Source organism: Haemorhous mexicanus, chromosome 6 (genome assembly GCF_027477595.1).
Source record: "Haemorhous mexicanus isolate bHaeMex1 chromosome 6, bHaeMex1.pri, whole genome shotgun sequence".
Taxonomy (NCBI): Eukaryota; Metazoa; Chordata; class Aves; order Passeriformes; family Fringillidae; genus Haemorhous; species Haemorhous mexicanus.
In genome coordinates, this window is record NC_082346.1 from 41316515 (window position 1) to 41329179 (window position 12665).

The 12665-nt window shown below is 49.3% G+C and overlaps 1 protein-coding gene across 1 annotated transcript; it reads right to left on the reverse strand.

Annotated features, from left to right (window-relative positions):
- Window positions 1-8144: 8144 nt before the first annotated feature.
- Window positions 8145-9954, reverse strand: NKX2-8 (NK2 homeobox 8). Its single transcript, XM_059848186.1, has 2 exons — window positions 9789-9954; window positions 8145-8689 (listed from the first exon to the last, which is right to left on the reverse strand). The coding sequence occupies exons 1-2, from the start codon at window positions 9952-9954 to the stop codon at window positions 8145-8147; spliced, it is 711 nt and encodes a 236-aa protein (XP_059704169.1).
- Between the last annotated feature and the right edge of the window lie 2711 nt (window positions 9955-12665).

Consider the following 12665-nt stretch of genomic DNA (forward strand, 5'->3'; position numbering starts at 1 on the left):
CATCCCTTTTTCATTATGCTGCCATTTTAGAGAAATGTTTTTATAGCCTCTGCTTGATTTTTCATCAGATCCCTTCCTCCCTGTGATTCCTCCCTTCCTGCTTCCTACAGAATGTGGCCAGCTGGTTACTGCTAAATTTAAACAGAGATGCGCTACTTGTAACTCTCTTTGCTTCATGCACACAATATTACTAGCCTAACTCATCTAGAAAGAAGTACTTCTATTTTGATGTGCACAAAATCTGTAAGCCCAGATGAAGGTCAATGAAGGCTGTTGCATAGATAGATCATGCTGACGGGGAGTGCTCTGACTGGTTTTTTGCAGCAAAGTGCTGATTCAGTGGAATTGGGAAATTTGAGGGGTACATGTGAATACTGCTCAATATGTGGAGCTTGATGGGAACTCAAAATTGGGTGTCCAAGGGAAGCCCACAGAGCAGCTCCAAGAGCAGCAGCAAAGCATGGCCCAGGTCTCCATCAGTGCTGTAATTCTGCCATGCTGATGCACAACGAAACACCCAGCACCTCCTCTGAAAGAGAAATCCTCCTTTCTAGTCAGCTCTAATTACAACAGCATACCATGTTTAAACAACCCATAAAATAGGGCATCAACAAAGAAGTGACTCCTTGCATCTCTGAGATTCATGCAGCATCCAAGAGCTGAAACATCAAGGAGAAAACAGCAGGTAGTTTAACTCCCAAGATCTCTCCCCTGCTGTTGTTATCATTGACGATGAAGGCAGTGTTGTAAGTGCAGAGTGCAATGGACAATTCATGCACTTACCATATCTTGCGCTCTAGCTACAGGCGCGTGATTTTCTGAAGAAATGATGACAGGATCAAACATATTCTGGCAGATACTCACAAAATCAGAGCCCTTTTCACTCAGTAAATGACCATAAAAATGCTTTGAAGATGACAATAAAAAGTTATTTAATCATGTTCAAAACAGAAGCACCTGCCAAGTCAATATGTAATTTTTTTTACATGATTGGCTGATACAGTGACAATAGTGAGAAATGCAAAGTGAGGCTGTTAGGAGCAGCTACTGGCCTGATTCCGTAGTAGGCATAGCCTGATGGTGGAGAGAGAGAGCAAGGAAAGAGGAAAGAAAAAGCAAGACAGTCACACATACTCAGCCTCCTGATTTATCAACTCTTTTCCCAGCTGTTACAAGGTGCCCTTGGAAGTCTGAAGATGTCCTCAGCAGCCCCCATTTTCTGTGAAGTCAGTGCTAGAGGGAGCAAGGACAGTGACCAGAAGGAGACCTCAGACAGCCTGGGTGATTTTCATGCTGCCATAGTGCAGGGGAAAAGGTGCTGGGGAGAAGGGTGAGGATCTGGCCTTGTGCTATCATCAGTGCCTTAGGATAGCTGCACACTTGTAGGTGGGGCTGCTAGAAATACAGACACAGAGTGTTACGTGCAGCTGGGCGCAGAGTTTTCAAGCAGCCCAGGAGAGCAGGATGGGCTGAGGGGCCATGCCATGCAGCAAACAAGAGCCTGTGCTGTTGCACAGCCTCATCACTTCCCTTGCTGCTGCATCTACCCCAAATTCAGCAACTCTTCTAGGCAAATCATTTACCTGGTGGCTGGCAGATGCAGCCGTAGCATTGAAGAGCTTTCTAGCTATACCTGGTGCAAAACCTTCTTTTTTGATACAGATTCATTGGGTTCTTTCACGATTATCTGAAAGCAAAGTTGCCCAGGAGTGGTGATAATTTGCATTCTGCTACCTGAAGTCTACCAGGTAGCAAATCTAAATGTTTATACTTAAAGGTCAAAAGGGTCAGTTCTGACCAAGCACTGTCATCTCTAATACACTATGAGCCATGGAGATCCCTGGAATTCATTCTCTGCACAAGGCAAATATCTATAAATGAGAACACTTTTGCTGAAATATCCTATGAAATTTTTTCAGAGTCAGGGATTTTGTCACCAAATCCTGGTAAAAAAGCCCTTATTATTCTACTAGTTAGGAGTTGTAACAAATTTCAGAGTAGGTTTTGTTAAACTATTGGACCTTATTAAACATTGCCACTAAACAGAAAAGCCTTTTATGCCCAAGATTATGTTTGCTGTGTGAGTGCTTTTACTTCAGTTGCTTCACCAGCCTCTTTGGTAAGCTAGAAAAGACAGGACACCTATCCCACCCTCCGCTCCACAGGATGATGGCCAAGCCTTCACCTTTCCTGCAGCTCTTCCACAATGGCTCTTGAGTGCTTCGACACCTTTTTAAAATGTGAACACCAGAACAGTACTCCTGTAGTGTCTTGAAATTTCAGTGCACTCAAAACTCAACTCTCCACTCCCCAAGGAATATTTAAACTATGGTACTCAAAACCAAAAACAATAATAAAGTCTAGATTCCTTTGAAGCATAGATACAGCTATTTTTCAGTAGCCAAATCTGAATACAAAGATGTGGCAGTATTCACACACATACACATTGGTACTCTGAAAACTGAGCCTGAAAGTCGCACAGTAGTAAAATTATTTTCCCAAGATCATTATATTAGACATGGGTGATGAAAATAGAGTGCTAAATTACTGGCTTAAAAAGAAAATATGAGGGAGGAAAGAATATTAACACCATCTCAACCAGCAGTAGAAGGCAGGTAAATCATGCCCAGAGGAAATACTTGTGGTGATGGAGGCAGAACTTCAACATTAAAGATCCCAACAGTAGCATCCTGAGGCCAGTGTAGCAGAAGTAAAGGGAAAAGCTGAGTAAAACCATTCACATCCACCTTTTAACTGTGCATACAAATAGCATAGAAGGATATCTGATAGCAGGAAACTCCCCAAAAGCAACAGAGAAATGGAAGAGATCATAAGTACCTCCCAAATGGTGCCCAGCAAGCAGAAGAAGAGGAGTTTTCTGAAGTGTGATGGCAAAGCAATCATCATGGATGATACTGCATTTTGCAGAAAGTGGATGTGTCCAATTAGGAGCCCTACATGGATGCACACAAACAACAGAAGGTTTTTTTTTCTCTCCAGATCAATATTTTATTGTATTTTTAAGCGGCTAAATTCATGACTTAGTAAAATCATTACTGATTAGTGTTGAGTATCATAAAGCCATTACCTTAGTACCAAAACCCCCACCAACTCAAACGGGAAAATAAGGACATAAGATGAAAACTGCATTCTCGGTGTAAAAAGTCAGATGCTTCCTGCCAAAAAATATTGCAAAGTCAAACACTGTGAATATCAAGAAATCATTTCTGTCCACATGATAAACTAACCAGCAGGGCTGTCCTGCATTGGAGATGCCCCTGACTGCTCAAAAGCAGTCCCATGAAAATACATCCTGTGCACCAAAAGTGGCGAGGAGTTTTATTCTTTTCACTGTTTTTACTGGTTTTCCTATGTCTTTTTGCTGTGTCTCTCTGTTTCTTTTCTCTTTTTAAGTATTACTCATCGGGAGTCAAATTCTGTGAGATTCTGAAGAGGATATCTAACTCTGAAGTTTAAGAATTAAATTCAGCAAAGGTCTGTGAAGAAGCAAATGTTTGGGTCTCGTTTTATCCAGGAAGGTAGCCTGAAACCAGTAGATGTCAGAAATGGACTTTTCTCCATGTTGATCCTGAATATTAAAAAAGTTGTAGCTGTGTTCTGGAAAGATTTTTGCTTTTTCCGGAACACTTCATGATCTCTTTTAAATAGAAGAGCACTGGAGAAAACAGGGTGAAAACTGCCAACATCCTTGGTCTAGGAGAGCTGATTTCCTTCATCATTTAGAAGGCAAATGTGAGCCTGAATACAAAAAAAAGCAACCTGATCTCAAAGCTCAGTAATTTGTCCTTAGTGACAGACAGAGATCTCTTTAGGCTTGTTACACCCAGTAGATATGTGATTTTAAAAATCTTTTTAATAGTGTTACTGTTGATCTGAGCTTCTCTGCTCCTAAGTGTTACTTGAGGAGCATAAAGCAACTTTTCTGCTCTGGGTAACTCTCCATCCGTTGCCTCCTTTCCCACAGGAAGCACTTTAAACTGAGTGCCGTGGTTGAACTCCAGCCACCAACTAAGCACCACACATTCTGCCACTGAGGGGATGGAGGAGAGAATTAAAAGGAAAAAGTGAGAAAATTCATGGGTTGAGACAAAGGCAGTTTAAGAGCGGAAACAAAAGTCACTCACACAAACAAAGCAAAAGAATTCACTCCTTCTCATGGGCAGGCAAGTGTTCCTCAGACAACAGTTACTGGGGAAAACAAATTCCAGAGCTCTGAACAACCCCTCTTCCTCCTTCTTCCTCCTTGTATCTTAGCTGTTCCCAGTTCTCAAGAAGCAGCAGCTACTGGGGACTCAAGTCCAGTAAGACACTATCTTAAACAATGAACTGCAGCTTCTGAAGGTCACTGGGTACAGGGAGAGCCAGAACTGGGCTTCTCCACAAATGGAGTTGGACACCACCAGTTTCTGTGAGCAAAGTGCACTCACTGTGATCCTAAAGCATCAGCTAGGCTCTCACCAAGGGTGGAAGGCCTACTCCTATCAGATGCTATGAGGTACAAGGGTATGAAATTCCAAAAGTTTTGACAGACCTGACCTGCACTTAGATATCAACACACTCCAGATGGTTCATTAACCAATACATACATACTGCAAGGATGCCAGGAGCCTTTCCTAAGTCAGTGACAAGAGAATTTGGAGCATGGCAGAGCTCTGCTTCAGAGTTGATGTTTTTAATTGGTTGTAATTTTTAAAATGCATGGTGTGTTTATATACAGAAACGAATGATGAATGTGCATTGGCAGGGGAACACTCAGCTTGTTCATGAAGTATCATAAAGAGTCTGGATCATATGCTCTTTCAGAACTATTGTCCAAAAAATAGAGGCAATCTGGTGACTTGTTTTAATGTCTTAGCTCTAAGTTAACAAACATGCCCAGGGGCTCCCACTGAAACAGGGCTGGGCCTTTGCAAAGTCGATAGTTTATTTACTAACTAAGAATAAAGCACACAGGAATGTGTTTGTAGATGTCAGCAATGCTTTTCATTAGCTGAATATGGCATTAGGTCTTGATCATGGTATGCTTATTCATTAGTTTCAGTGAAATTCACAGGCCTGTTTGCAGAGTGAAAGTAACAATGGGACCTGGTGGAGAAAAAGAAAGAGAAAAGGCAGAAACTGTGCATTCACCCCTTTGAGGAGGAGGCAAAAAAATCCAAACCAACAACTGAGATGATTTCGTGCTTTACCAAAAAACAAGTCAAAGTAGCAGAAACTTCACTGAAAGGTGCTAAGTTTCTCTTGCCCTAAAGCTGTTATCAATGGCACTTGTTAAGCAGTATCTCCTAGATACAGTTTAACCATTGGTAAAGTTAACTATTTTCCTTGCTAAATGTGCTTAAAATTTAGACAGATTAATTTGTTTCTGTCAGGAAAGAAATAATAGTTTCAGTCCCACCCTATCCTCTTCACAAGACTTTTTCTTTACTGTAAGTCTCCATACACTATTGAACTGCCTAATTATTTAATACATTATTCTTTCTACTTGGATGCATTAAAATAAGGGGGCTGCTTTTCTCCATGCTTGAACATGAGTCTGCCATCTTCCATGCATTTCTATTGAGATGTCTTCCCTGACCCTGCAAGAGCACCTCGTTATCCTTTGCCAGTGCCCGGGAATTGCACCTTTCTCACTCCCTGGACTTGGTAAAAGGCAACACTTACAAATCACACATTTCTGTGAAGAAACCCACATCAGGAGACGTTGCAGCTGATGATCAGAGAAAATCACTGCAACCTGGGGTTGGGAAGGGACATCCCCTGTCGTTACCTGGATGTACAGTAGCTCATAAAAGCAGTAATTTAAGGAAGCCCTCCTATTTTGCAGAGCCTTTTTATGGCCGTGTGTGGGCTCCTGGACAGGACGGCAGCTCAGATGAGCGAGGAGCCAGGGAAGGACCCTTCCAGGTGAGATGCTGCAAACACGCGGCAAGCTAACGGAGGGTAGATTTGCGCTGAGGAGAAGCAGTCTTGTCCCGTTGTCTTTGTTTCCTTTTCTAATGACGTTATCACACCATTTTCACAGACTGATCCTGCTGCATAGCCGAGTCGCAAAGGGTTAAAAAGGAGGGCAGCATCTGTACTTTTAAAACTACATGCGACAAAGTCCATTGCTTGAAGTCTGGTTCCTTTCTACCCCCCGCCCCTCCCCAGCTTCCAGTAATCATTTATTATTAGTGGGGTTTTATGATACAAATTTGATAATCTCCCATACACATTGGCACTGTTCTAATTGGAGTTGTAAGCCCATAAAATTCAAGCCCTTTGTTTTCATGAAGGCCACAAGGTTTTAAAAGATGCTATTGTACCGCCTAAAACCCATAAAATTGTCACTAGGGACTGATTAAACAGTCCTGAATCGAAACAGTGCGGATTTTGTCTAGGTCCTTTTCATGCACAACAATGCTCTTTTCAACCTCCAAGACAAAAGGAGGTTTAAGGAGGGATTCTCTGGGAGATTCTTCTAAGATAACCCCATCCATATGGGAGACAAGGTGGCCAGCAGCTGAGACGAAAAAAAAGATTTCGGATGGCAGGAGGAAAAATAAAGGGAAAGGGCGGGGGAAGGACAACAACAACAAAAAAATCAAAACTCAACAACCAACCAACCAAACAATAAAACCAAACCCAGGTGACACAGAAGCTATGTTTCCCCAGGTCCTTCCCGCACAGCCCAGAGGCCTGATGCGCTCTGTGCCTCCGTCTTGGCACACGGCCTCCTGCCCCAGCAGGGAAGGAGGTGTAGGTGGGAGGGCTGTAGAACGAGTCCCTTCGTTCTCCCCAGCCTGTCCTCATTGTAGCTGGGTCTGATCCTCCCGCACCGAGGACAGAGGCGACACCGAGCCGCCCAGGTGGAGGGTGCGAAGCCCCGGGAAAGGTAGAGCTGGGAGGAGAACGGGGCCTTTCCGCCGGGGGAGGCGGCCGAAATCACCCACGGAAACTGGTGCGTGCTTTTGGTCGCCGCCTCATCCGCGACGGCCTCACCTCCCAGCTTCGCTCTTCGTGGGCTCCCCGGGATGTGTAGGCAGCACACCACATCCCAGGGGCATACTGCGTCTGAAATTATCCCCTTCCAGGGAATACATTTAAAAAAAAATATCCCCACTTAAATATCTTCTGCGGGTCCCTTTCCGTCGACACCTTTTCCTCGGCTGCCACGTTGTCTGCATCAGCCCCAAATATTCCCTCAGCGTTCGTGGTCCGCAGGTGCCGTCGGAGGGATGGAAGCAGCCGGTCTAGTCCATATTTTAGGGACCTGGATTTAGCTTTGTAGGGAGTTTTAGGGGTTTTCCCCATTGGCGGTTGGCAGATAATAGATATTATTATTTTCACCCCAAAGCAATAAAACCAATAGTTTATCAAATAGTTTCAAAACATAATTTTCTTGGCTATCCTTCCCCAGTTGAAATTTGGAACGGTTTCAGGCTAACGGAAAGATTGGCTTAATTCTGGATCCTGTCTTAGTGCCTCTACGGAGACATCGCCGCTTAAAAAGCCAAGTCGTGGAAGCGGGAGTCGCCAGAGCGGGAGTATCTGGGCTCACGCTTCCCGTAGGAATTATGACCGCCTTTACAGTGAGATGCTTGCAGCAAAATTTATTTGCCATTTACCGGCTCATATGGATAAAATAAAAGAACTCGAAAGTCAAATTCGACTGGAGATATTGAGACAAGTATTTAAGATTTTATAGCACGGGAGGGAATCCTACAAAACAGTCCCAATCGTCAAAGCTACACTTCTCCCCCGGGAAAAAATTTATTTGCCAAAAATCATTTTATTAGTCACTGGAAGAGTCAGCTACTTTAAAATATACTAGGTCTCTAGGATGATCATTAATTTTTAACAAGGAATCTCTCGAACGGGAGGAGGGGGAGCGGAGGTTTTACAAAATTCGCGCCTCAAGCGGCATCATCGCCCTCGGGTGAGGCCGGTGTAGGGGAGCGTGGCCCCGGCCACCTTCGTCCCGGCCTGCCGTCGCCCCGGAGCCGCGCTCCGCCGCCCGGCCCGCCCGCGCGGTGCCCCGGCGCCTTCCGCGGCGCCTTCCCCGCGCTACAGCCCGGGGCTGGGGCGGGCGGCCCCTCGCCCGTGGGATGAGTCCGGCCCCAGAGGGCTGAGCGCCGCTGTCACCATCCCCAGGAGACGACGGCGGGGTGCGCTAAGTGCTGGTACGCGGGGAAGACGCCGAGGGCCGCGGCGGGCGGGCAGGCTCGGTAGCCCTGCAGGGCGAGGGCGGCCTGGGCGCTGCATCCCGCCAGGGCGCAGCCCAGTTTGGGGCGCGTCGTGGGAGCCGGTGGGCTGGAGGGGCAGCCGCCGCAGGGCTCCCCGTCCCGCACCAGCACCGGCACCACCACCCGGCGCAGCAGGGCGGGCGGGCGCGGCTGGGGGCTGCCGGGGCCCTCGCTTCGCGCCCGCTTCATCTTGTAGCGGTGGTTCTGGAACCAGATCTTCACCTGTGTGGGGGTGAGGCTCAGCAGTCGGGCCAGCTGCTCCCGCTCCGGCGCCGAAAGGTACCGCTGCTGCCGGAACCGCCGCTCTAGCTCCAGCGTCTGCGCCTTGGAGAAGAGCACCCGCCGCTTCTTCTTCTTTTCCTCGGCCTCCGAACCGCGGGCGGGGAGCGACCTTTGGGTGGAGTCGGGCAAGCTCATCTCCGGGCCGCTCTCGTCGGAAGCTGGGGACAGCGAGTGGGTTAGAGAGAGGGAGCAACCAGGGCCGGGGAGCGCGACAGGCATCGAGGAGGCCGCCGAGAGCTGAAACGCCTCTCGCAGGGAGAGCCTCGTCTGTCTACCGGGCCGGATTAATCCCAACAGTCAAGAAGAAATATGAGCTAACCCCACGAATACATTCAACCTAGCTCACGGGACGGAGCGGGCTGTCATCCGGGCTGGGACCCGCTTTTCCCCGCCTGCAATCCCAGCAGGGGCACGGCCGCTTCGCCGCGCACAGCCCAGGAATTGCGGGCTGCCAGCCCTCGTGTTCCCTGGCTTCTGAAACAGAATATGGGCCTCCCCGGTCCTTTCATAACTGCTTTTCACTCGCCGCTCGATTACCTTAATATTTAACCTATTCCCGGGGTGTTCCCGCACCCATTCAAAGGACGAAATCCCCCTGCGCACCCTGTATACACAGGTATACAATAAACACCGTGTATCTGTGGCACAATTTATGCGTGCGAGGGGCGACCAATATGCTGCACAGCAGGGTTTGCGAGCTGGAGCCTGGCCGCCGCGCCGGCAGGTGCGTGGATCCAGGCGGAGGATCGCAGGGCATTCCGCGGCGGCTCGGGGAGGCGAGGCAAGGGTGTGCTCCGCTTTCCTCTGCGGAACGTGGGGTGGCCCCAAACCCTTCAGCATAAAAAGACAGGATTTCTTGCCACAGTGGAACGGGGGTAAAAAACTAATCCGGCAAGCAGGCTTAAACGATAAGCGCGCAGAGAGAGGTGGATGCGGACTGAGATTTTGATTTCTGCTATAGCTGTGAATGAATATGCACTGATCTACCAAAAAAAAAAGCCGCAAAAAGCCTCCCAAAATAACCCACAACAAAACCCGAACCATCTTTTCTGTCCTAAGATCGTGCTCGGGACATTTTTGCTGATTCGTTGCTGAAATTCAGTAATATTTTATAAAATTCCCAGCCTGGATTCCCTCGATCCTGTAGGCTAGGTACACTGTCAGTTCGCTGCTTCCCATCTTCGTCAAAGGAATGGGGAGAAACAAATAAAAGATAATTGTGCCGAGGTGACGAATTCCTGTCCGTTTTATACTCACAGGGATAGTGATTTCTGTCTGTTTCTATCCACCCTCGATACGGCGAGCCGGTGTAGTTCTCCGCTGAGTGGCGATGGTCAGAGGCTTCCTTTATGCTATTAGCATCCTGCTCTGGTAAATCCAAAATGCTCCTCACTGTAAAACTGATCCTCCCAGATGTGGCCATGGTAGGTTGTGCACACGCTCCCAAAAAATATCACCCCAAACCGAACCCCCTTCCTAAAAAGCTGCGAGGAAAGGATTGCGTCCAGTTACTGGGGAATCTCTCGGCTCGAGAGGACCTTCCTTTCCATCGCCACCTAACCCCAAATATTAGTGTCGTTTACAGAGGTGTCCTGTTTATATAAACAGTCCTCCCCACTGCAAACACTGCCTGCTTTCAAACCGTCCCTGTCTATAGGATGCTAAGTACCTGAATTAGTCAAGTGCTAAAGCCCTAATGGGAGTAGGTGTAACCCCCCCTCCCGCCACCCCCATGAGAGAATAACCCGTTACCTCCCAAAGACAGCAGGAAACAGGCGTCATCATTACATATTCTGTCTGATTAGCCAAAAGTGGGGACAGATAATGGTAATTGTTAGCAGTGAATAACATCTTGGGTGGCATGTGGATGACCAACAACCACCCCCCTCCATCCGCCACCGAAGCCACCAGCGTCCCTTCTATCCGCAGACAAAGTGAATCCTCCCAGGACATCCGCAGAGCATGCCGAGACCCCCCTCCCCACTTCTCCCTCTTTATTTCCCCCCCTCTCTTGCCTCTTTCTTTAAATCTGGGTGGAATTTAAGTCGTTATTTGTTTTATTTGCCGGGCTGTTTGCAGTGCTACCTCAAATTCTCTTCTTGTTGTTGGCAGGTTTCCTACCCTCAACGGGGCATTTTTCACACCTCGACTGGGCTCTCGGCGGGGAAGGCTGGCGGGTGTGTGCCTTAAGGAATGGGATCTCAGGGATGGGTTTTTTACATCTCGAGGGTAGATGGAAGGTGCACCTTTTTCTCGAGAAGGATGATAGCGGGAGCTAGGCATACTGGGTCCATAAGGAAGAGTCAGGAGAGGGGTAGGGATTATTTTTCTTTTTAATCACCAGTTTGAGTTGTACTAACCCAGGGAATATACCATCGGGCGGGGTGCGTGAGTGACTGAAACGACTCCAGCTGGGGAGGGGGAGAAAAGATCAAACACGGCGCGTCTGTTTATCCGCGCCGTCCCTGCCGACCGCCGTTTCATCGGCCGAAAGAGGCAGCAAACGAAGCCGAGGATCGGCGCCCCCCGGGAGGAGGGTACTGGCACTGTCTGGGCACGGTTCGGTGACGCCCGGGGGCAGCTCTGCGGGACCAGCACCTTCTCTCAGCTTTACTTCCCTTCATCTTTTCAGAGGGCGGCCCTGTCCCCTCGCGAGGCTGCGGTCCGGCTTTGCCCAGCCTCGGTGGCCGCCGAGGACTTACAAGAAAATACGGTATAGAAAGAAGCCGCCCAGCGCGCCGTTCAAATGCAAGCCCGCAGTGACAGGGATCGGTGATCGGTCCCCAGCTGCAGGGCAGAGGTAGAAGTGACCGATGGGGGCGATGTTTCACCCGGGTCGCCTAACGTGGCTCAAGCCGTAGGACCGCAGAGGGCGGAGGCGGGACGCGCTGCCCCCCGCCCGCCGCAGCGCCCTTCCCCATCGCTCCCCGCCGGCTTCGCGGGAGGGACCGGCGCACGCCTCGGAAAGCAGTGGGAGGCCACTCCGGCTGGATGGAGCAAAGCCTGGGGAGAAGGAGACACCCAGGCTCTCCCCAGCAGTTCAGCTTTCCTTTGAAGGCGGGCCGAGGCTCTGGCAGCTCATCGCCGACGGGGGAACGTCGCAAACCCCTGCGGCGGTGCCCTGCTGGCCGGCAAAAGGAAACTCAGACTCACGCGGAGATACACTTCTCTCCGGCCGCTTTGTCCGTTCTTATTTCCCTGTCCAAACAGGCATCTATAATCTATTGTGTATAGATTATATCTATCCAGCCCCTCTCTAGTCCCCCAGACCTGCTGCCCGCGTGCCCCCGGCAGCGACCGCCCCTCCCCGCCCTGGTCTGGGTGTCGCCTGCGGGAGCGGTTACAATTCTCGAGGAAAATGTCAATGAGCAATAACGGCAAGGGAGAAGTGAGATTTATATCGGCGAGATTTGTGGGCGAGATGAACGGGGCACAAGGCTTCATTTGGCCACCTTCCCGCATATTTCTTCGGGTCTGGACAGGCTCCATATAAACGATTCCCAGGCCGTGATTACTGCAGCCACCTATCAAGCGTGCCTGGTGACAGTAGTTATCTCCCAGCTCCGAGCACAGCCTCCCAGCCGTCCTGGGTGGTCGGAGCGAGGGGAGCACAAATACATGCCAACTGCTAGGCCGTGAACAAAAGGGAAATGTAGCCCTATGTCCCGGACCTGTTGGAAGCATTTGTTCCAGTCAAGATTTTGCATTTGTTCAGATCTGGAATAATAGGTGATTGACGCCTTCCCACAATGTGCTTTAACTCTCCGGGATAAATCGGAGCTTGTTCCTTGTTGTCATGGTTTTCAATAGGGTTCAATGGGATTGAACCACTATCGACTCTGCTTTACGTCTCCGGCAGCCCCGTCCATACAAATTTATTAGTTACGTCTTTTTAAATGAGATTAAATTGAAACGACGTGTCCGTCCTCGGCGGAGCGGCTACTCCCGCGGTCGCCCCTGTGTCCCCTTGGGCCCCGAGTGCCCGTGTCACCGCCGGGGCAGCCGAGGCCCGGCGGGGGGACAAGGGGCACGGCCCCCCCGCTGCCAGGTACGGCTACACTCACCTGCCCAGGCCCGGCCCGCAGCGCCGCCGCTGCCCCGCGCTCCCGTGCGCCCCGGCTATAAAAGGCGACC